At 40.5% G+C, this 25,145-nt stretch overlaps 2 protein-coding genes and 1 pseudogene across 2 annotated transcripts in view; all 3 read right to left on the minus strand.

Moving 5' to 3' along the window:
• Positions 1-2,045, minus strand: part of LOC139171899 (C-signal-like) — a 9,661-nt gene extending 7,616 nt beyond the window's left edge. Inside the window, exons 1-2 of the mRNA XM_070760393.1 lie at positions 1,890-2,045; positions 276-327 (exon numbers count right to left, since the gene is read on the minus strand). Of these exons, the coding sequence (XP_070616494.1) occupies positions 276-327; positions 1,890-2,045 (208 nt within the window). The remainder of the gene's footprint in view (positions 1-275; positions 328-1,889) is intronic.
• Positions 2,046-5,350: 3,305 nt separating this feature from the next.
• LOC139171901 (C-signal-like) lies at positions 5,351-12,906 on the minus strand (annotated as a pseudogene).
• A 749-nt stretch (positions 12,907-13,655) lies between these two features.
• On the minus strand, positions 13,656-24,686 carry LOC139171897 (C-signal-like). The gene is made up of 6 exons (XM_070760391.1): positions 24,531-24,686; positions 19,815-19,866; positions 19,174-19,361; positions 17,524-17,682; positions 15,380-15,487; positions 13,656-13,847 (listed from the first exon to the last, which is right to left on the minus strand). Exons 1-6 carry the CDS (start codon positions 24,684-24,686, stop codon positions 13,734-13,736), a joined length of 777 nt encoding a protein of 258 aa, XP_070616492.1. The 3' UTR covers positions 13,656-13,733.
• Between the last annotated feature and the right edge of the window lie 459 nt (positions 24,687-25,145).

Consider the following 25,145-nt stretch of genomic DNA (forward strand, 5'->3'; position numbering starts at 1 on the left):
ACCCCCCCCCCGGGAAATTCACACTTCCCCCACCACCCTGGCCTTTTCGAAGGTTTTAAAAACATGGTTTTGCCAGCAGGCTTGGGGCCATTGAGCAACAGCAGTCTGCTCCAGCCAGAGATGATGAATGATAGATGGATGAATGTTTTTTAATATTGGGTTTTTAAATTATTGTATACTGTTTTATTGTTGTACACCGCACTAAGTCCGTCAGGAAAAGGGCGGCTTATAAATTGAATAAATAAATTAAATTGAATTGAATTAAATTAAATTACCTAATTGCAGCACCACCAGATTTGGATGTTTGCATGTCAATTCCTTCAGCTCCTGGAAAAAAAAATATAGTATTGGGCTTAAAATTTTACTTTCGCTCGCCCACTCACTCACTCACTCACTCACTCACTCATTCATTCATTTATTCAGTCAAATTAAAAACATTCATTACCATTCACTCCGTGAAACACACTACAACTCTCCTTGGTCAGGGGGAAGATCTAATGACCCCAGGCCTGGTGTCATAGATGAGTCTTTAATCTTTTTCGGAAGGCAAGGAAGGTGGGGGCAGTGCAAATCTCCGGGGGGGGGGGAGGGGGAGATGATTCCAGAGGGTTTAGGGAAGAAACCACAGAGTTGGGGAATGCATTTTAGGCATTGATCACTCTGAAATTGTATTTTCTGCAGTCGAGTTTTGAGCAAATTTACATTACATTTATATCTATTGTGTGCTCGTGTGTGGTTGCGGTTGAAGCTGAAGTATTCGTCGACAGGTAGGACATTGCGGTAGGTTATTTTGTGAATTACATTTATATCGGTTCGAAGGCGACATAGCCTTTGATTTGATCTTTTTTCTCCAAAGTAAACTTGGAGCTGTTCAGGTGAGCTGTTTTGAAGTCCAAAGAGGACAATATTAAAAAGATGGAACTAGTCTAAAACTAACTAGTCTAAACTCCCCAATTTGAGGACTACCTTGTAAAGGATTGGATTCAATTGGTTCTCATTGTCTTGTCTCTGGGCTTGGGTTTGAGACCAACCAAAACCACTCGTGGTAGGAATCAACCTTAACCCACTCAATGCTTGTTTAAAAATAAACCATATGTATAATATATATATATACTACACCTAATTGAATTATCGAACTACTAAAAATAACACTTCAGTTATTATTCAGCCCTATACATATACATACCTATAGGAAAGGGAAGGGGATGGGACCTATATAATACTGATAGAGAATGAGTTCAAGTCTTACTGATTGTCTAAGGGTCAAAACATTCCAGAAGGTTTAAAATGCAATCTTGGTGGCTGATGCTTTGGTTTTAACATTCTAGCTTGAAAAAGGCAGAATTAAAATAAATCAGAGCTTTCTATTGTAATTAAATTAGGTGAATTTTTTTCTAACACCTTTTAGCTAAAAGCCTAAACCGATGTTCCTTGGAGTCCAGCCCACAACTCTATTAACTTTATTTTTTAAAAAATCTTTATTAAGTTTTCACATTAAAAACCCCCCACAAACAAGACACACAGCGAAGACAAACAAATACAAATATTTACAAACAACAACGATAAATAATCCAATACATTTATAGCGTTGTCAAGGTTTTTGTTTCATATCTATAGCTGTATATACGGTTAATATTCTCCCTATCCTATTTGTTGGTCTATGTAGTTCATAACTTATTTTCAACTTATAGGGACAGGGTATGGACATTTAATGGATATTTCTCAATACATCGTCATCCTTATAACCCAATTTTTAATTTAGGGTTTCGTTTGATCCAATTGTACATCACATTCCATATTTCTGTAAAATTCCGTGTCATTTTTTCCACAAATCTCCATCATCAATTTACACATTTCTGAGTGCTATATTAAATTTAAGGGATGCTCACCTTATTGTCTTCTCCCTCCAGGTCAAGGGTTGTAGCAAAGACCCATTTGGGAGGACAGGGCAGCTCCAAAAATCTGTTCACTAGACCAAGACCAATCCCTCGATGAGATCCTGTCACCAGAACACTGAAAACGGAGAAATCCACCGACTTTGCCATTTCTTTAGGAACTACAGTGTTTGTTTCCAACCTCTGGAACACTTCCTTCAAATGCTTTCTCCCATCATAGGAAATTACGGGGCCCACACCACACCCGCCTTCAAATCGTGTGATAAACATCAAAAGTAAACTTTCTGGATTCAGACTAGTAGCACAACACCACAAACTGAAATTAGTTGTGAGTGATATTGTAGTGAAAATTGCTGACCGGAAGACACTTTAGTTTCATCACTGCTGTCTATGCAGCCACTGTACATGCTGTTGACAGAGGAAGAAAAGCAATACTGGTATTAAATAACAGTTTTCAAAACAACCATACATAAAGTCAAATATCACAGAATGTATTTGACAAAAATAATAATAATAATGACTGAATGTCTGCTGGAGAAATCTACCAGGGTGACAAGGATCAAAGAGAGGTCTTTTCATTGATTGACCGTATGTCAATAAAATGCCCTAACATTTTAATTCTAAGTTGTTATGCCTCACAGACAGCTCAGTGTTGTGTTTGAATTTTTTTCTAATGCAAGATGAAAAGAGAGGGAGAGAGAGAAATTCAACACAAACAAACACACACACACACACAGAGAGAGAGAGTATGGACCATTTTTTTGTTGACCCATTTTCAGCCATTGTTCTTTTGTTCTTTACTTCGTATGAACTTAATAGTTCAGTATTTAAATTTTATGTAATAAAGTAAACTACTTTGCTCAGCGACTTTTGAAAAACCACATTATTTAGGCAACAACAACAACATGCTGTTTCAGCATAGTTGGGTCATCAGATATGTGGGTCAATCCATATAATTCATCACCTTTTCAGGAGCACCTAGAAAGCTTCCAAGCTCTGTTGTGTTTGGGCCTGGGCCAGCCGTTGCTCCCACAGATGGGAGAGACGCGGCACAAAGTGAATGTGAAAGCCTGGCTGACAGCCAGGAAGACGTGGCAGCCAGCCAGGAGGACAAGGCCACTGGGACGCAGGATTCAGCAGACAGCCCAGGGGATTTGGCATGCAGTCCCTCAGACAGTCTTTTGTCTCTGGATTCTTCTGCAGATCAATATATTGATCTGCGTAGCAGAAGAGCTATGCAAAGAAGGGATTGCTTTAAGGAGTATTACAAGTCATTATAGGAGCACCTGGGCTGGGTGTGGTTCTTATACTGAGGGCTGGGTGTGGTTCCCTTAATGAGGGCTAAAGGGATAAAAGGGAACAGAGGCCAAGGCAAACTGTGGCTGTTTATCTGTGTTATTTTGTGGTTCCTGCTCTGAAGTTTCTGTTCCGTGCCGTTGGAGTTTTCAACCCAGCTTTTTCAGACAAGTGGGAGGTGAAAACTCTGGGACTTTCTGTTTGCTTCAAAGATTCAAGAGGACTCCTGAAACGTCTTTGCTCATTCCAGGTTGTCTTTGCTTGTTTTTTCCTGTGTTTTTGTATGCGGCTGAAGTAAGCCTTGCACTCTCATTGTTTTCGGACACTAAGAACTGTTTTTGAGTAACCCTTTTTTGTTTATCTAATACAAGTTTGCTGATTAGCAGAGCACGTGTGTGTTTGATTTCTTTTCCTTGGACTGTTATGCATTGCCGGAGCCCAGTCAGGCAGAACAAGCTCCAGGGGTTGAATTCTGTGTGTTGGTATGTCTCGGTGTAGCTAGGCTATGAGACCTTTGACATACACCGAGCAGAGATTAAGAAGAGTGTGGATTTGTGTGTGTTATAGCCAATAATGACACAGACTTAGTTATGCTGATTAAGTACTATTTACATATATACATAAAACAGAAACAATCCATAAACTGCACATAGCAAGCACTAAGAAATACAATATAAACTGCACATAGCAAGCACTAAGCAATACACAGTCCCCCCCCCTCAAGGTAAAGACAAAAGTGAATAAGCAATTCAGCATCATTGTAGGAGAGAGTACTGGCGCCCTCTTATGGCGAACCAGCCAAAACTCTTAAAGTGATATTACAACCTAAATACAAGAAACTACAATAGGCAGTTTAACATGGCAATCCCAAACAACCATGTACCATGTACTAACACTGTGACTAGCCATTGCATGAGAATATCAGTAGATGCATAAGAAATCCTTGTCCCAAAAGAAGACCACCAGCAAATTGTGACCTAACCGCTCTTTTAAAAACGGGGCTCCAAATCGAGTTAAAATAAATTTAGTTGTATGGGTTGGGTTGTTTGTGAAATTCAATAAAACCATGACACAAATTGTCCTTACACATCACACTGAATTCATAGACTTATACCCCAAACCAGGGGTAGGCAAAATTGGCTCTTCTATGACACATGGACTTCAACTCTCAGAATTCCTGAGCTAGCATGATTGGGCTCAGGAATTCTGGGATTTGGAGTCCACATGTCATAGAAAAGCCAACTTTGCCTATCATTGCCCCAAAACAACTGAATAAACTCCTAATTTACTGTACTTCTTCAATACCTGAGGTCCAACTTTCATATTAAGGTATGACAGCAAGGTACACATCAGTGGTGGCTTTCAAATTTTTTTACTATTGGTTTTGTGGGCATGGCTTGGATATGGCATGGCTTTGTGGGCGTGGCTTTGTGGGTGTGGCTTTGTGGGTGTGGCAGGGGAAGGATACTGCAAAATCCCCATTCCCTCCCGATCGGCTGTGACTTGGGAGGCAGAGAATAGATGTGGGCAGAGTCAGTCAGAGGTGGTATTTACCAATCCTCTAAACCAGTGTTTCCCAATCATGGCAACTTGAAGATATTTGGACTTCAACTCCCAGAATTCCCCAGCCAGCAAATGCTGGCCTGGGAATTCTGGGAGTTGAAGTCCAGATATCTTCAAGTTGCCAAGGTTGGGAAACACTGCTCTAAACTACTCAAAATTTCCTCTACGGGTTCTCCAGAACTGGTCAGAACCTGCAGAAACCCATCTCTGATAGACATAATGTCCTTGACTTTTCTGAACCAATCCCAAAACAAACCATGCTTGTCTAAATGAACTGAGATTACCCTATTAGGGGGTTGCAAAGAGATTCCATCTGTTTTCTGTACCTTGTTCCTGATCCATCATTCTCATCCACGTTTTGTAACAGCAATAACATTTACACTCATATGCCACTTTGTAGTGCATAGTGAAAATGACACACAGACATACGATGAAGGGGGGGAGGAGGAACAAAGACAAGATGTTCGTGACAATCAGTGATTTATTAGGAGATTCATCACCTGGGAATATAGTGTTACATTAGTGTTATATTAGCTTGGACACTGAGCATCAGTGGACACTTTAATGCTTCGTCCAGGCATCAGGATGCAAATGGTTCACCAGGGTACTTGTTGACCCAACCAGTCCACAAAGGTCCCGTTATCCTTCTCAGAAAGCACGGAAAGCACAGCCAGGATGCCTTGGGTGCTCTCTTCCACTGAGAGATCCGCCTGTAAAAATAAAAAAAGACCTCATCAGCACAGCCCAACTTCTGATAATGGTATGTGGGATAACCCTGGGGAGCCACAGACCAGACAATAAGAGGCAGCTGAACCTTATTTATTTATTTATTGGTTTGTTTGTTTGTTTGTTTTTTATTTTTATTTTTTATTTTTATTTTTATTTTTTTATTTATTAATGTTTTAATCTATTTTTTAATCTTTTTTTAATCTTTTAATCTTTTAATTTTTTAATCTTTTAATCTTTTAATCTTTTAATCTTTTAATCTTTTAATCTTTTAATCTTTTAATCTTTTAATCTTTTAATCTTTTAATCTTTTAATCTTTTAATCTTTTAATCTTTTAATCTTTTAATCTTTTAATCTTTTAATCTTTTAATCTTTTAATCTTTTAATCTTTTAATCTTTTAATCTTTTAATCTTTTAATCATCTTTTAATCATCTTTTAATCTTTTAATCATCTTTTAATCATCTTTTAATCTTTTAATCATCTTTTAATCATCTTTTAATCATCTTTTAATCATCTTTTAATCATCTTTTAATCATCTTTTAATCATCTTTTAATCATCTTTTAATCATCTTTTAATCATCTTTTAATCATCTTTTAATCTTTTAATCTTTTAAGGGTTTTTAGGGTTTTTAGGGTTTTTAGGGTTTTTAGGGGTTTTAGGGTTTTTAGGGGTTTTAGGGGTTTTAGGGTTTTAGGTTTTTAGTTTTTAGTTTTTTAGTCTTTTAGTTTTTTAGTTTGATTGATTGATTTTTATGCCGCCCTTCTCCTTAGACTCAGGGCGGCTTACAACATGTTAGCAATAGCACTTTTTAACAGAGCCAGCCTATTGCTCCCACAATCCGGGTCCTTATTTTACGCATCTTGGAAGGATGGAAGGCTGAGTCAATCTTGAGCCGGTGGTGAGATTTGAACTGCTGACCTATAGATCTACAGTCAGCTTCAGTGGCCTGCAGTAGAGCCCTCTACCTGCTGTGCCACCCCGGCTCTTGTAATAGTAGTAGCACACTAATAGTAGTGTGAATGTGGCAAACATCTCAAGAAAGGACCTTCCCTAGTTTCTTGGACTGTAAAAACCCCACAAATAATCAGAACAGCGAAACTATCGGGCGCCCGTCATTATGTCATTGTTGCATGTCTGAGTAGGTTTACATTGGTTGCCGATTAGTTTCCGGACACAATTCAAAGTGTTGGTGATGACCTATAAAGCCCTACATGGCATCGAACCAGAATAATTACAGGACCACCTTCTGCTGCATAAATCCCAGCGGCCGATTAAGTCCCACAGAGTTAGCCTTCTCCAGGTCCCGTCAACCAAGCAATGTCATCTGGCGAGGCCTAGGGGAAGAGCCTTCTCTGTGGTGGCTCCGGCCCTCTGGAATCAACTTCCCCCCAGAGATTCGAACTGCCCCCACCCTACTTGCCTTTCAAAAGAGCCTGAAGACCTATCTATGTCGCCAGGCATGGGGAAAATAATGTATCCATAATGTATCCCCAACTAATGTATCTGACCATTAAAGTGATGAGTGGGTATGAATGTGTAGCATCGATTGTTTTTAAGATAGTGGGTTTTAGCTAGTTTTAATTATTAGATCTATTCCTGTATTGTTTTATTGTTGTTGTGAGCCGCCCCAAGTTTTCGGAGAGGGGAGGCATACAAATCTAATAAATTGTTATTTATTATTATTTTCCTTTCCCCAGGTTAAAGCACTTACTTCTTTGTAAAATGTCCTCACCCAGCCAGGATGGATGCAGACAGACAGAATCCCATAGCGTGGATACTCAAGTGACTGGCATTTGGTGAGCATGTTTAAAGCAGCCTGGTGGAGACAAATAACAGTAGTGAGCAGGGAAGGCACTGAAGAAACAGAATACCCTACGAGACTAGACTCTCAATCCTGGGCCTAGAAAGTTTAGAACTAAGACGCCTTAAACAAGATCTAAGTATTGCCCACAAGATCATATGCTGCAATGTCCTGCCTGTCGACGACTACTTCACCTTCAACCACAAAAACACAAGAGCTCACAACAGATTTAAACTTAATATTAACCGCTCCAAACTTGACTGTAAAAAATATGACTTCAATAACCGAGTTGTCGAAGCGTGGAACTCATTACCAGACTCTGTACTATCATCCCCAAACCCCCAACACTTTACCCTTAGATTATCCACGGTTGACCTATCCAGATTCCTAAGAGGTCAGTAAGGGGCAAATACAAGTGCACTAGAGTGCCTTCCGTCCCCTGTCCTATTGCTCTCCTATATCTCCTATTCCTTTCTTCTATTCCTATATCTCTTCTTCTATTCTTTCATTGATATGTTCTATTACTATATCTTCTTTTCTATTATTTCTTAGATATATTTTGAGTATCTCCTCTATAACTTTCATCATGTATTTTACTATGTGTATATATATATTTGATACATATACAAAACATTTGTTACATACATATATACATACATACATATATATATTTACCCACTAAAACTCTCATTGTGTATTGGAATAAATAAACAAACAAACAAACAAACAAATAAATTTAAGTTTATTAAGATTGCAGCCATGGCCACTGGAAGAAGGTCCCCTGGAGTGCTCTTTAAAAGAAAACAGAATCACTTTGAAAATAAAAAAGAAAACTCCTTTATAGGCTAATATTGGAATTTTAAAAGTGTAAAGAGGCAAAATAAATAAACAAATTAATAATAATAATAATAATAATAATAATAATAATAATAATAATACTAAACCTTACTGCTTGTTACCTTACTGCAACGGTAGCCAATGCCTTTCCACTTATACCAAAGAAGCATCACTTCCATTGATCCTGCAGAACTGGAGATATTGATAATGGCTGCTCGGCTACTGCTCAGCTCTTGACATGGACTCCTCCAGGCTGCCTTCTTCAGCAGGGGCAGAAAGGCCTTTCAAGAGAGAATAGAATGTCTTTATTGGCCCAGTGTACAAATCAATCTATCTATCTATCTATCTATCTATCTATCTATCTATCTATCTATCTATCTATCTATCTATCTATCTATCTATCTATCTATCATCTATCAATCATCTATCTATCTATCATCTATCTATCTATCTATCTATCTATCTATCTATCTATCTATCTATCTATCTATCTATCTATCTATCTATCTATCTATCTATCTATCTATCTATCTATCTATCTATCTATCTGTTCTGTCTGGGTGCCCCCAGACTTCAACACCAACTGGAAAAAGCAGCCAGACACGCTGGTAAAAGCAAAAGCACTTTATAGTTTGAAAAATAAACACAAAGAAAAACCTGTTCTTCCCAACAGGCAGGCTATGAGGCTTCACAGCAGAGTCATGACGGCCAGACAATACAGCAGCCTTCTTGCTGGCACACGCACCACTGTAGAGAATAAGACCCACGCCTTTCCCCCCAAGGTTTCAGCCTTCAAGGCCACAAGCCAGAATCAGAGATGCCAAAGATCACAGCCAGGTCCCAGGACTCCCAAAGATAATACTCCACAATACAGGAAGGGTGGGTCTGCCTTTTCAGCCTTTCTGGGGAGAACCACACCCAAACCCATCTGTTGCCTATTTAGGGCTGGAAATACCTGGCTAATTGTCCCCTTCGTTGTGCTGCTCTTCTCTGCCTGAGATCGATGATGGCTTGTGCATTTTCATCTAAGGACTCCAGGCTGCTTGCTGGGGAGAGCTCCACCCCGGGGGACTCCGGCTGTTCTCCCTCTCCCTCGGCCTGATATTCCTCCTCCCCGTCTGCCTGGGCCTCCTCCTCCTCCTCCTGTTCCTCATCCTCCCCCTCTGAGCATGGAGCCGGCAGAGGTTCAGCCGTTCCCTGAGGAGCCTCAGACGGAATCACAACACTATCTATCTATCTATCTATCTATCTATCTATCTATCTATCTATCTATCTATCATCTATCTATCTATCTATCTATCTATCATCTATCTATCTATCTATCTATCTATCTATCTATCTATCATCTACCTACCTACCTACCTACCTACCTATCTATCTATCCAGCTAGCTAGCTAGCTAGCTATCATCTATCTACCTACCTACCTAGCTACCTATCATCTATCTATCTATCTATCAATGAAAGAATAGAAGAAGAGATATAGGAATAGAAGAAAGGTATAGGAGATATAGGAGAGCAATAGGACAGGGGACAGAAGGCACTCTAGTGCACTTGTACCCGCCCCTTACTGACCTCTTAGGAATCTGGATAGGTCAACCGTAGATAATCTAAGGTAAAGTGTTGGGGGTTTGGGGATGACACTATGGAGTCCGGTAATGAGTTCCACGCTTCGACAACTCGGTTACTGAAGTAGTCGCCGACAGGCAGGACGTTGCAGCATATGATCTTGTGGGCAATACTTAGATCTTGTTTAAGGCATCTTAGTTCTAAACTTTCTAGGCCCAGGATTGAAAGTCTAGCCTCATAGGGTATTCTGTTTCGAGTGGAGGAGTGAAGGGCTCTTCTGGTGAAGTATCTTTGGACATTTTCAAGGGTGTTAATGTCTGAGATGCGATATGGGTTCCAAACAGATGAGCTGTATTCGAGGATGGGTCTGGCAAGAGTTTTGTAGGCTCTGGTAAGTAGTGTGAGATTGCCAGAGCAGAAGCTACGTAGGATTAGGTTTACAACTTACTGGAAGGAAGTTAGTATCGGGATGCCAACAGCGTAACCAACATCGAACTTTGGATGAGAGATTTGGACTGGAATCTGATTTATTTCTCAGATGCTATTTGGGACACTGACACCGGATTTACCTTGAAAGGTAGTTCCAAAAATTCGAATTAAAAATTAGCAAACCTGACTCATTAGTAGAGGGCCAATGGTGTTGATGGAATACACCGTCATCATATTCTTGGCATTTTCTGTTTCAAGGTCACCAAACAACCGAGTGACGGCGTTGTTGATGAGGAGGGTCAGCCCACTTTCTCCAAACATTTTTCCACTTCCTTCCGAGCTGCCTGGATGCTCTCGGGTTGAGTGACATCTGCGGAACAATAACATTGCTTGAAACACAGCAGCACGCCATTTCAGAACTTCTAGGGAGAACTTCCTAAAACTTGGATTGCAACGGCCCAGGGGTGAAATCTACCAGTTTGCCTGAACTGGTAGTAAAAGCAATGCTTAAAAAAGTTAAAAAAAAAGAAGGTTCCAATAATCAGCTGTGGGATCATCAGAACCTTAAAAAAAAAACTTTTTAAAGAATTTTTTTACTACTGGTTCTGGCAAATAGATAGTTAAAAATACTTTAAAATGTAAAAAAAAGTTATGATGATCTCAGGCACAGCAGATTGTCACAGCTGATCATCAGAATTTAAAAAATATATATAAATATAACCGAGTGGGGATTATCTGTGATAATTTGATTATCCAGTTCGTATTTGAAGTTCAGATTCTTCTTCCCAATGTGTAGGACAGAGCATTTGCTAGTTGAGATTTGGAGTTGCCATGTGTTAGACCACTCAGAAACAGAGTTCAGGTCTTTTTGGAGAGTAGTTGTGTTATCGGTGGTGTAGAAGAGTTTTACATCGTCAGCGAAGAGGACACAGTTGCTTGTGATGTAATCGCAAGCATACCACATACATACATACATACATACATACATACATACATACCACATACCAACCAAACCTTAAAAAAACACAGAGTCAGTAACCACTTTAAAAAACAATGGCAGAGTCACAAGCTGGGTTCACCACTTCTGATTCTACCAGTCAGGTTAGTTCCAAGAATGACTTCTAGTGTGATACTTTGCACTCTTGTGTAGTACAAAATGTGTCCTTTTTTTGCATAGGTTCTTTGATACTTGCCTAATTGCAACACCACCAGATTTGGATGTTTGCAAGCCAACTCTTTCACCTCCTAGAGGGGGAAGAAAAAAGATAATAGTTTTTGGGGGCTCAGTAAAACTCACAATTATGTACAAGAAGCAGATAATAATTTGAGCAGGATATTAAAGAGGACACTGTTATTATTTTTAAAAAAGGGTAAACAGGAAAGGTGTACAATTTCTTCTTTACTCAACGGCAGTTGTAGAATTTAACTAGCTGAACAAACCAAAACCTTAAGTAATTAAAACTTGTAATTATATATATAAAGAGCAAGTAACAAGCTGAACAAGATTTTAAAAAGATTACCATTAAAAAGTGCAGGAAAATATGAAGTGCCCTTTTCATTAAATTTCAGCTGTGTAATATTACAGCTCCAATAAAAAAAATGGAAACAAACCACTTTGAAGTTTAATGTAATGTGTGAATCTATTCAGTTCAGATAAAATTCCCAAGAAAGAGCCCACATCTCACTTCTACCTCTGATTTTTTTTAACTGGAACAAGCAAAACCTGGGTTACAGAGGAAAATCTGTCCATCTTGCTCACCTCCACCATTCCAACTATCACTGCAGGATAAGATAATTGATTGTGATGCATTTTGAGTGATCTGTTAGTCAGTTTTCAAGGTCACATTTTCTTCTATCTTAGTGTAGACGATACTCTTAATTCTTTTCTCCCCCAAAACAACCTTTGAGGACTGCGAGAGCAGTCATGGGCTTACCTAGGTATGCCCATGTTTCACCAACACTCCGCAGTCTGCATTGGTTGCCGATCAATTTCTGGTCACAATTCAAAGTGTTGGTTATGACCTTTAAAGCCCTTCATGGCATTGGACCAGAATATCTCCGAGACCGCCTTCTGCCACACAAATCCCAGCGACCGATTAGGTCCCACAGAGTGGGCCTTCTCCGGGTCCTGTCAACTAAACAATGTCAGTTGGCGGGCCCCAGGGGAAGAGCCTTCTCTGTGGCGGCCCCGACTCTCTGGAACCAACTCCCCCCAGAGATTAGAACTGCCCCTACTCTCCTTGCCTTTCATAAGCTCATTAAAACCCACCTTTGTCGTCAGGCATGGGGGAACTGAGACATCTCCCCCGGGCATATACAATTTATGCCTGGTATGTTTGTATGTATGTTTGCTTAGTAAATGGGTTTTTAAAAATATTTTAAACTTTAATTCAGATTTGGCATGAATTGTTTTATTTTGTTGTGAGCCGCCCCGAGTCTGCGGAGAGGGGCAGCATACAAATCTAAATAAAAAATAAAAAATAAATAAAGTAGGCATGGGGAGTTCTCAGGAGCCCCCCAATCACTGGTGAGCTCCATGGCCAACTGAGGACTTGCATTGTGGTCGTTCCAACCTCCATTCCACACAATAACTACTGCACCCCCATTGTCCTGTTAGATTAGGTGAGCCTCACCTTGCTTCCTTTTCCTTCCAGATTACGGGTTGTGGCAAAGACCCATTGGGGTGGAGAAGGCAGCTCCAGAAACCTCTTCACCAGACCCAGACCGATCCCCCGATTGGATCTTGTTACCAAAATGCTGAAAACGCAGAAATCTGTTGATGTTGCCATCTCTTTAGGAGCTGCAGCTTCTGCTTCCAACCTGCTTGGAACATTTCCTTCAAATATCTCTTCCTTTCATTGGAGCCACTGTCATAAAGAAGACGACGCACCCACTTTTAAAACTGTTGAAAAACCTGTCTTCAGCAGCAGCATCACTTCTTTTAATCAAAAGCGTAATCAGCATAATAAGAGGGAACGACATTGTTTAGTTGATATGTGTGTTTCTAGGCATATGTTTGAGGAATATGTTGTGAAAAAAGTATTTGAAGCTCACAGATTACAGGCTTGACGCTCCTCATCCTCTCAGATTGCATACGAGACATCGAAGAATATTGGTTAATTTTTAAAAAACTGAAAGAAAAAGAATTGACAATACTAATACTAATAGATGTTTATTTATAATGCCAATTTTGACGTTGCTGTATGTGTCTGTGGGGCAGTCAACCAGCCCTTCCCTGCCGAACGTAGGTCCCTCGATAGTGTATACCAAGATAAATAGGTTGTCATGTAATTTGGTGTTTTTGAGTGCATATGTGTGTGTGTGTGTATTTGCATATGTGTGTTTCTAGGGATATGTTTGAGGAATATGTTCTGAAAAAAATATTTGAAGCTCAGACATTATGATACAGGTTTGACGTAAGGTTCAATTCCTCATCCTCTCAGATTGCATATGAGACACTGAAGAATATTGGTTAATTTAACTTTAAAAAAACCCTGAAAGAAAAAGAAAACAAAACCAAGATTTTCATGACACGCAGTTGTTTATTTATTTGTCTGTTTGTTTATTTGCTTCTCACTTTATTATGAGTCAACGACATTAAGGTGAGACCGATGGATCACCAGGGAAGTCGACGGCCCAAATAATCCACAAACGTCCCGTTGTCCTCTTCACAAAGCTTTGACAGCACAGTCATGATGCCTTGGGTGCTCTCTTCCACACTGATTTCTGGCTGCCACAAAAAAAATGGATTTCATGAAGTTTAGAGAATTGGTCCTGCCCAGCCCAGAACCCTCCTCTAAACAGATCAGTAGAATGCAGTTCCTGTCAACCTGGAAGCCATTTTGAGACTTCAATGTTGACATATTGGATCTGAGGGATGGAGAGAATAGAGATAGAACATGGCAACTGGGTATTGATTTCTTGCTGCACTATATCTGCTGCAAATTAAAGCCAGCCAAACTGCAATTAATAACCAATACCCAACACAGAGAGCAGTAAGTGTTGCACATACTCCTGATCAGTTGGAGGATGATGAAGATATTGAGGACTCGGATTCAGATAGTGTTTATGGATTAGTGGGGGGATTACAGGTAGTAGAATAGGTGGGAGGCCAGCCACAGGATGGGGCTATGAGTTCAGGATCTAGTGAGGGAGAATCAGACGCTCGCTGGGTTAACCCTAAATTCAGAAGGGCCCAAAAACGTAGAGAACAGAGGTCAGGAAGAAGATATTAAGGAGAGGAATGGGTTAAATACTGTAGTGATGTATTTGGCATGTCAGGGGATCAGTGAAGAAGAAGGGTGGAGTTTCAATGTTGCCGAAGGGAAAATGGATGTGTTTTTTGCCGTGCTAAAGTAAGCAAAAGTATTCTGTGTTGTTAACAGTCAGTTCTGCTGTTTTTCAAAGTTATGCTGTTAGGAAAATAAATCTTGTTAAGTGGAGCAGGAGAAGGAAGTTTAGGAATGTAGCTAAGAGAGATAACGGACTGAGTGCCTGTATGGAATGTGTTTGAATTACAGGAGAGCAGAGAAATCAATGGAGTTTCTTAGAAACATAGAAACATAGAAGACTGACGGCAGAAAAAGACCTCATGGTCCATCTAGTCTGCCCTTATACTATTTCCTGTATTTTATCTTGCAATGGATATATGTTTATCCCAGGCATGTTTAAATTCGGTTACTGTGGATTTACCAACCACGTCTGCTGGAAGTTTGTTCCAAGGATCTACTACTCTTTCAGTAAAATAATATTTTCTCATGTTGCCTTTGATCTTTCCCCCAACTAACTTCAGATTGTGTCCCCTTGTTCTTGTGTTCACTTTCCTATTAAAAACACTTCCCTCCTGAACCCTATTTAACCCTTTAACATATTTAAATGTTTCGATCATGTCCCCCCTTTTCCTTCTGTCCTCCAGACTATACAGATTGAGTTCATGAAGTCTTTCCTGATACGTTTTATGCTTAAGACCTTCCACCATTCTTGTAGCCCGTCTTTGGACCCGTTCAATTTTGTCAATATCTTTTTGTAGGTGAGGTCTCCAGAACTGAACACAGTATTCCAAATGTGGTCTCACCAGCGCTCTATATAAGGGGATCACAATAAAGTTTCTTTATTCATGAAATGATGCATTTAATAAGAGTTATTTGTAATTGCTAAATTTCTACCAGAAACCAGAACAGTAAGCACCTCTCATTTTGAACCTGAACTGTAAATATTCTCCTTTATTGGTTTTCAATGCAAAACAAAAACAACAACACTTACAACTGGGTTGATAGCAGTATTAACTAATCCAGGGTGCATGGCGACACTCATGATGCCATCGGCTGAATATCCAAGGGACTGACACTTGGTGAGCATGTTTAGGGCAGCCTGCAAATGTAAGGAGGAAAAAAGAACTGTGAGGGGAAAATACATTGAAGGAAGAAAGTAAGGATACGGTGGAAATAAACAGTATGCATAGGATGTTGTATGTTAAATGTTACACAGGGCTGGAAAGGCCTAGGAGGCACACCAGCAATGAACTGAAAAATTCCTTGAGGTCACACAAATCTGTATCTTAATTATTCTGTTCCTAAGGTGCTTTTTTCAAGAGGCAACTTGATTTTCTTTCTTTTTTTCTTTCAAGGCATTTCACTTCCTATCCAAGAACCTCCTTCAGTTCTGACTGGATGGTAGAGAATGGAAGGATTGATATTCCTCGCAGACCGCTGGTCCAAGTGCTTCGACAACCTCTAAAAGAGGCAAAGCACCAGCTGGCTACAAGGAATATCAATCCTTCCATTCCCCACCATCCAGTCAGAACTGAGGAAGCTTCTCGGATGGGAAGCAAAACGTCTTCAGAGAAAAAACAAGAAAGACCAGTTGCCTCCTGAAAAAAACATCTTTGGGACAACTACAGACCTAATTATTCTGCATCGCATGCAGAAAAAAACTGCGTCAGGGTCCATTAATAATCTGTTTGGCCTGTCAAAACAATTTCCCGTTAAATACACTGCTGCCTTGGTTACTCATGATGAGTAGCAAATAAATTTTTCCTATAAGGGCACTGATGTGCTCCTATGGATACAGTCAGGTACGCAGAACTGGTAGAAAAATGTTGATTTTTTTTTTTTTTCCCCCTTCTGGGCTCTGGGTATGCTTTTCCTATCACAGTAAATGAGGTTGAATGTGTATAATTTTAGAAGAGCTGTGTGTGTACATATGCATTCAGTTTATATAGTAGATAATGTATATGTTTGTGTGCCTGTGTGTAATATGTATGTACACATATGGCATACATATGTAGAATTAAATAGTATGTTTTGGATATTCAGTAATAGTAAATGTTCTGCCGGGCTCTCTGGTAGGAGCCTCCCGAAAATTCAAGGGTACAAATTTCAGACACACACACGTTTGAAAATTCAAAACAACGTTCTTTATCACAAAGGTCAAAATAAACTAAGCACTCTTTTTGTATTGCAAAGAGCACTCATCCCAAAACAACTGGATAGTCTGTACAATTAACCTTAAGCAGTCATTAAATACTTAGCTAGCAGCTGTGAAGAAACTTCACACCCCTTCTTCTTCCAACGAAGTGAGACACACACACACACACACACGTTGCTCTGCTTTGGTTTCAAAGGCGTGGAAAATCAACAAAGTCCAGAAAACAGCAACACAAGATTCCTGAAGAATTGCGATCAGATACTCTTTCTCAATGGCTAACCCACACGTTGCTATTTATAGCAGCAGCCCTAATTACTGGAGCCCCACCAACCACAGGTGGCCTCACTTTCTCTTGTAATAATCCTTCAGTTGTTGTCTCCCATGCATCACTCTACGCATGCGTGGATGTGTCATTAATTCTTGTTCAGAATCCAAGGATGATACAGATGATTGATCTCCTCCTGGGCTGTCTGCCAAACTCCCCTCTTCCCTGTCACTCATGCTTCCTTGGTCAGAGGAGGCTTCATCGGCAGATTCCATCAGGAGCAAAACAGGCCTGCGGCATGTGGATGTCTCCCCCACATCCACCTACACATTCCTTGGGGCAGGAGCTGGGCCAGAGCTAACCACAACAAGTAAATAGATGGGGAAATTGTATCTGTTTGAGGTGAGGAGAGGCCAGGCACCCTAAACCTAACACTTGACGTGAGTGACATCAAGTTGGTCACCTTTAAGCCAGTCACATGATTGTGACTTTAAGCCACCTCCCAGTCACAAGATTGTGAAGCCACCCGGTCACATGGCCGGCAGACTACACCCACAAAATAAGCCACACCCACAGTGTGATGGTAAAAAAAATTGCAGTGCACCTCTTCACTGCATAAGGACTCATGTAGTGACACAGTAGAATTGGGCAGTTGCCCACATGGATGAAAAGGGATGTCTCAATACCTACAGTCAGGTCCACATAGGAAACTCACCTTAGCACAGCGGTATGCAAATATTTGATATTGGTCAAAATAAGCCACAAGTTCAATTGAGGCTCCATTGCTGGACATGTTAATAATGGCCGCCTTGCTGGCGCTCAGTCCTTGACAGGGGCTCCTCCGGGCTGCCTTCTTCAGCAGGGGTAGGAATGCCTTGCAGAGAGAGGAAAAGAGAAGGAGCTGCAGTTATTTCTAGGAAAAGGAGCAATGATAAAGTTTTCCATCTCCTTCTCCAAGGGGATCTTCATAGACTTCTCCAAGACCTTCGCAGACTTACTTACTTACTTACTTACTTACTTACTTACTTACTTACTTACTTACTTATTTATTTTGTCCAATACAAATTGAAAGTTAAGGAGAATAAAAACGTGTAGTAGTAAATATCAGTGAAGGGATAGAAGAAGAGATATGAGAATAGAATACAATGAAGAGTAGAGGAAGGATATATGGATGGGAGAAAAGATATATAAAATATAGGAGAGACAATTGGACAGGGGACGGAAGGCACACTAGTGCACTTATGCTCGCCCCTTACTGACCTCTAAGGAATCTGGAGAAGTCAACCGTGGAAAGTCTAAGGGAAAAATGTTGGGGGTTGACACCACGGAGTCTGGTAATGAGTTCCATGCTTCGACAACTCGATTGCTAAAGTCATATTTTTTACAGTCAAGTTTGGAGCAGTTGATATTAAGTTTGAACCTGTTGCATGCTCTTGTGTTATTGCGGTTGAAGCTAAAGTAGTTGTTGACAGGCAGGATGTTGCAGCATATGATCTTGTGGGCAATACTTAGATCATGTTTAAGGCATCGTAGTTCTAAGCTTTCTAGACCCAGGATTGTAAGTCTATTTTCGTAGAGTATTCTGTTTTGAGTGGTGGAGTGAAGGGCTCTTCTGGTGAAATATCGTTGGACCTTTTCTAGGGTGTTGATGTCCGAAATTCGGTGTGGGTTCCAGACAGGTGAGCTGTATTCGAGGATGGGTCTGGCGAAAGTTTTGTAAGCTCTGGTGAGTAGTGTGAGATTGCCGGAGCAGAAGCTATGTAGGATCAGGCTGACAATTTTAGAAGCCTTTTTGGCGATATTGTGGCAGTGGGCTTTGGCACTTAGGTCATTTGATATTATCCTGATCTGAGCACAGCCAGGTAAACTGCTATGTTACAACACTCCCTAAAAGAGAGCACATTTTCTACTTCATTGTTTTGAGCATTGCAGCAAGGACAAGAGCCTTCTCTGTGGCGGCCCCGGCCCTCTGGAACCAACTCCCCCCAGAGATTAGAACTGCCCCCACCCTCCTTGCCTTTCGTAAACAACTTAAAACCCACCTCTGCCACCAGGCATGGGGGAATTGAGATCCTCTTTCCCCCTAGGCCTTTAGAATTGTAAGCATGGTATATATGTATGTATGTTTGGTTTTTATATTAATGGATTTTTAATCATTTCTAATACCAAATTACTATTGTACACTGTTTTATTGTCGCTGTTAGCCGCCCCGAGTCTCCGGAGAGGGGCGGCATACAAATCCAATAAATAAATAAATAAATAAATTACAGTGCCCCCGAGGTATTCTGAATTCAAAGGCTCCATCTTTTTTCTTTAATTCAAGTAGTCTTCCTTGCATTGAAAGGGATTTTGTTCCTAAACGAACCTGACTCATTTGTAGTGGACCAATGGTATTGACCGAGTAAACTCTCATCATATCCTTGGCATTTTCTGTTTGCAGATCGCTGCGGGAGACAATGCCGGCATTGTTGTATAGGATGGTCAGGCCACCTTCTCCGACACATTTCCCCACTTCTTTCTGAACGGCTTCAATGCTTTCAAGTTTAGTGACATCTAAGGAAAAAACAAGGTTGTTGAGACATCAGCAACAGGACGTTCTGTAATTGCAAGGCAAAGAACATCCTGAAACCACAGACTTTTGTGACTGTCTGTCCATGCCATTAACCACCTTCAAAGTTCAAAGAATGAACTTTTACGATTAAAGTCAGATGGTCTTTACAGATTATATCCAAATCATGACTTAATAACCAAAAGCTACTGCACAACTCACAACTGACTCTCTTCTGCAACACTCAAACCTTGACCTTCACTTCGCTTCAGTTCAACTCAACCTTTGGGACAACCCTGACTGAGAATCTCCATAAATCTAACAGAATGGTCATTGTTATTTCCTGTTTTTGTGAATTTCTTTATATTGTTTTGTACTTTTGAATTTTGTACACCATCTAGTCATATGTGAGATAAACCACTGCATAAATGAACCAAATTAATGAATAATATACTTACCCAATTGCAACACCACTAAGTTCGGATGTTTGCATGTCAATTCCTTCAGCTCCTGGAGAAGAATATATTGTATTGGGTTTTTAATTTTTGTCTGTCTGTCTGTCTGTCTATCTATCTATCTCTATCACCTATCTGTCTGTCTGTCTGTCTGTCTGTCTGTCTGTCTATCTCTATCATCTGTCTGTCTGTCTGTCTGTCTGTCTGTCTGTCTGTCTGTCTGTCTGTCTATCTAGTCAAAACATGTACAAGATAGCAGGTATTGGTATAAACATAAACAAAAGCAAACTAGGTACAGGTAAATTTGGACAAAAGGACAGTGGTACAGGGATGATAGGCACGATGGTGTACTTATGCAGGCCCCTTACAGACCTCTTAGGAATGGGGTGAGATCAACTGTAAATGGTCTAAGGTTAAAGTTTTTGGGGTTTGGGAAAGAAACCATAGAATCAGGTAGTGCATTCCAGGCACTGATCATTCTGTTGCTGAAGTCATATTTTTGAGTTTTGAGCGGTTTACATTGAGTTTGAATTTATTGTGTGCTCCTGTATTTTGGAAGTTGAAGCTGAAGTAGTCATTGACAGGTAGGTCATTGTAGCAAATAATTTTATGAATTACACTTAGGTCAGACCAAAGGTGGCATAGCTCTAAGATGTCTAAGCCCAAAATTTCAAGTCTGATGGAATAAGGTATTCTGTTGTGAGCAGAGGAGTGGAGGACTCTTCTTGTGAAATATCTCTGGACTCTCTCAATTGTATTAATGTCCGATAGGCAATGCAGGTTCCAGATGGGTGATCTATATTTGAGAATTGGTCTAACAAATATTTTATATGCTCTGGTTAGCAGTGTAATAACGCCAGAGAAGAAGCTCGCAAGACTAGGTTAACAACTCTTAGTGTCTTTTTGGCAATGCCGCTTTCGATCTGATCTTTTTCTCCAAAGTAAACTTGGAGCTGTTCGGCTGAATTGTTCTGAAATTCAAAGGGGACAATATTAAAAGGAAGATGAAGAAAGAAAGAGACATAATTGTTTTCCTCATTAAATGATGTCTCTGAGATATTATTGAAGCAAACCACCAAACTTTAACAAACCACATCCAGTCTAAATGCAAAACCAGAATCCAAGAAGTATGATCTAATCCAAAACTAGCTAGGGCTCTCAGTGCTTCAAAACTTTTTACTGAAAAATCAGGAATGAAATTCCTTGTTGCTGAACACACAGTTTTGTCAAACCTTCCATAGCTAATTAGCATATGAAGCCATCATATTTCTTTTCCACATAGCTGTTGCAACCTGTAAAACACAGTTAATGTCTCTGTTCTATCTCGGGCCCATGCAGCTTGGAAACAAGGAGGAATCCAAGCGCTGATATTTCAACCCAATCTTTTTATAAAGAAAGTCTCATTTCTACAAGCCAAATTCATGCAGGTGAGTTCAACTTGGCTGTTTCTCAATGAGAATAATTAAAAGGTAACAGTTCTGCGCTAGGCTGCTTCAAAGATCAAAGCTACTGGTAGTTGCGAATTCCTTCATGAGATAAGGAGTCTCCAGTTTCACAGGCTTCCCAGAATCTCCGCAGACAGGGCACTTTTACTGCAAGGATTTTAGCAGGTAAATAACAGTTGGCTAGCGTGTTCTGTCTGGGTCACTCCAGAAGCTAATACCAACCCAAAAAGAGAATCCAGACACACTGGTAAAAGGCAAAGGCAGTTTTATAAATTTCAAGAAAAACACAAGTAACAGAAAATGTCTTTACAAACAGGAAAATGCTGTATCTTCAGATATATCCACGAAGGCAAAAGTCCATGCAGCAATACAGAATTCTTGCTGCCAAGCCGAGGCTGTAGATAGCAGACCTACATCTCCCACGGGTCTTCCAAAGCTGCTGGGCCACAAGCCAGGAACAGAGACGCCGAGAAACAAGACAGGATAACGCAACTCCAAACTGATAACACTCCACATGGCTTCAAGGGCTTGCCTGCCTTTTAAACCCTGCTAAGGAGGACCACACCCAAACCCAGCTGTTCCTAATTCAGTGCTGATAATACTTCTTTAATTGCTTCTTTCTTTGATCTGACCGTCTCTGTCGCATGTCAATGACGGCTTGAGCTTCATCACCTAATGACTCCAAACTATTGGCTGGGCAGAGCCCCCCCCCCCGGGGCTCTCATGCTGTTCTCCTTCATCCCATTCCTGATTTTCCTCTCCCCCGTCCAACTGTTCAGCCCCCTCCTCTTCGCTGTCATCCTCCTCCGGGCATGGAGCCAGCAGAGACACAGCCGGTCCCTGAGCAGCCTCAGGCTGAACCACAACATAGCGTAACCTGGCTAAAACCTCAAACATCATCTGACTCCATTGCAAAATGTTGAAATTCCACCCCGAATTACCTATATGCCACCCTTAAATACCTATAGGAAGTGGTCAACAATTCCCTAGAGTTACAAACTACAGACTACTTCCCTTTCTCATATAAATATTCTTGTCTTTTTCTTAGTCTTCTAAAGTGGGTATCTAGCAAATGCTCCTCCTCCTCCTAAAGACAGACTCTACTGTCATTGGCCTATCTGACACCTATGGTGGTCCTTCAAGTTCGTCTAGGTCTATTTCTCCCTCACTCTCACTCTTTTAGCCTCCAATCCCCTAATCATCTTTGTTGCTCAAAACCACTGGCCCAGGGTACCAAAATGGGCCTGGCTTATCCTCCTTAGAATCTATCATAACCATAGTTGGACGAGGAGCACTCACAACAGTCTCAGAACAAGTCAATGGAGATTCTCTGTCATTCATGTCATGGTTGTCCCAAAGGTGCTTTTTTGAAGAGGTAACTGGACTTTCTGCTTTTTATAACAATAACAACAGAGTTGGAGGTTTTCTTGTCCAACCTCCTGCTTGGGCAGGAGACCCTACACTACTTCAGGCAGATGGTTATCTAACATCTTCTTCATCATCATCATCATTTATTGGACTTGTATGCCGCCCCTCTCTGCAGACTCGGGGTGGTTAACAACAAATTAAAAACAGCATGTAAATCCAATACAAAACAGCTTAAAAAAACCTTAATTCTAAAACCAAACATACATACAAACAAACATACCATGCATAAATTGTAAAGGCTTAGGGGGAAAGAATATCTCAGTTTCCCCATGCCTGACGGCAGAGGTGGGTTTTTAGGAGCTTGCAAAAGGCGAGGAGGGTGGGGGCAATTCTAATCTCCGGGGGGAGTTGGTTCCAGAGGGTGGGGACTGCCACAGAGAAGGCTCTTTCCCTGGGCCCCGCCAAACGACATTGTTTTGTTGACGGGACCCGGAGAAGGCCCACTCTGTGGGACCTAACCGGTCGCTGGTATTCGTGCGGCAGTAGGCGGTCTCGTAGATACCCTGGTCTGGTGTCATGAAGGGCTTTATAGGTGATGACCAACACTTTGAATTGTGACCGGAAATTGATCGGCAACCAATGCAGACTGTGGAGTGTTGGTGTTACATGGGCATTTCTGGGAAAGCCCATGATTGCTCTCGCAGCTACATTCTGCACGATCTGAAGTTTCCGAACACTTTTCAGAGGAAGCCCCATGTAGAGAGCATTACAGTAGTCGAGCCTCGAGGTGATGAGGGCATGAGTGACTGTGAGCAGTGACTCCCTGTCCAGATAGGGCCGCAACTGGTGCACCAGGCGAACTTGGGCAAACGCCCCCCTCGCCACAGCTGAAAGATGGTTCTCTAAGATCTTCTTAAAATCTTCCAGTATTGGAGCATATGCTGTTTTTATTATTGTTGTTAGCCGCCCTGAGTCTACGGAGAGGGGCGGCATATAAATCTAATAAATAAATAAAATACATGTAAATAAATTCACAACTTCTGGAGGCAAGCTGTTCCACTGATCAATTGTTCTTACTATCAGGAAATTTCTCCTTAGTTCTAAGTTGCTTCTCTCCTGTTCTAGCTTCCACCCATTGCTTTTTGTTCTATTCTCAGGTGCTTTGGAGAATAGGTCGACTCCTTCTTCTTTGTGGCAACCCCTGAGATATTGGAAGACCCCTACCATGTGTCCCCTAGTCCTTCTTTTTATTAAACTAGACATACCCAGTTCCTGCAACCGTTCTTCATATGTTTTAGCCTCCAGTCCCCTAATCATCTTTGTTGCTCTTCTCTGTACTATTTGCAGCGTCTCAACATCCTTGTTACAGCCTAACTTTATTTTTTTTTTAAATCTTTATTAAGTTTCCACATTAAAAAAAACTACAAACAAGACAAACACACAGCAAAATCCATGCTAGGAACCCATAGGGAAGGAATATGAACATTTATGGATATTTCTCAATACATCTTCATCCTTATAACCGAATGTTTAGCTTTGGGTTTCCTCCAGGCTTTTTATATTTCATGTTAGGTATGTATGTTCTATATGGTTTTTAATTGTTGGGGTTTTTATATACTTTTTATTATTAGATTTGTCACATTATTACACTGTTTCTTATTACTGTTGTGAGCCACCCCGAGTCTTCGGAGAGGGGCGGCATACAAATCTAATAAATAATAATAATAATAATAATAATAATAATAATAATAATTATTATTATTATTATTGTTAATGTTATTATTATTATTGATCCAATTTTACGTCTTATTCCATATTTCATAAAATTCCGTGTCATCTTTTCCACAAATCTCCATCATCAATTTACACATTTCTGAGTGGTATATTAAATTTAAGGGATGCTCACCTTATTGTCTTCTCCCTCCAGGTCAAGGGTTGTAGCAAAGACCCATTTGGGAGGACAGGGCAGCTCCAGAAATCTGTTCACCAGACCCAGACCAATCCCTCGATGAGATCCTGTCACCAGAACACTGAAAACGGAGAAATCCATCGGCTTTGCCATTTCTCTAGAAACTGCAGTGTTTGATTGAAACCTGTAAAACACTTCCATCAAATACTTTTCCCATCATAGGAAATTATGGGGCCCACACCCATCTCCAAATTATCTGATAAACATCAAAACTAAACTTTCTGGATTCAGACCAGTAGCACAACACCACAAACTGAAATTAGTTGTGGGTGATATTGTAGTGAAAATTGCTAACCGGAAGACTGGCGTCTATGCAGCCACTGTATACGCTGTTACTTTAGTTTAATAAAGATAAATCCCCAAATTGACAGAAGAAGTACAGCAATACTTTTCAAATAACAGTTTTCAAACAACCATAGATAAATTCAAATATCTAAGAATGTATTAGACAAAAAAATAATAATGACTGAATGACAATTACTGTACTCACAACTTACGGTACCTCTCCAAAACCCTTGGCCAAACGATTGTATTGCTTTGTGAGATCGCTCA

The sequence above is a fragment of the Erythrolamprus reginae genome, chromosome 9 (assembly GCF_031021105.1).
Source record: "Erythrolamprus reginae isolate rEryReg1 chromosome 9, rEryReg1.hap1, whole genome shotgun sequence".
Lineage (NCBI taxonomy): Eukaryota > Metazoa > Chordata > Lepidosauria > Squamata > Dipsadidae > Erythrolamprus > Erythrolamprus reginae.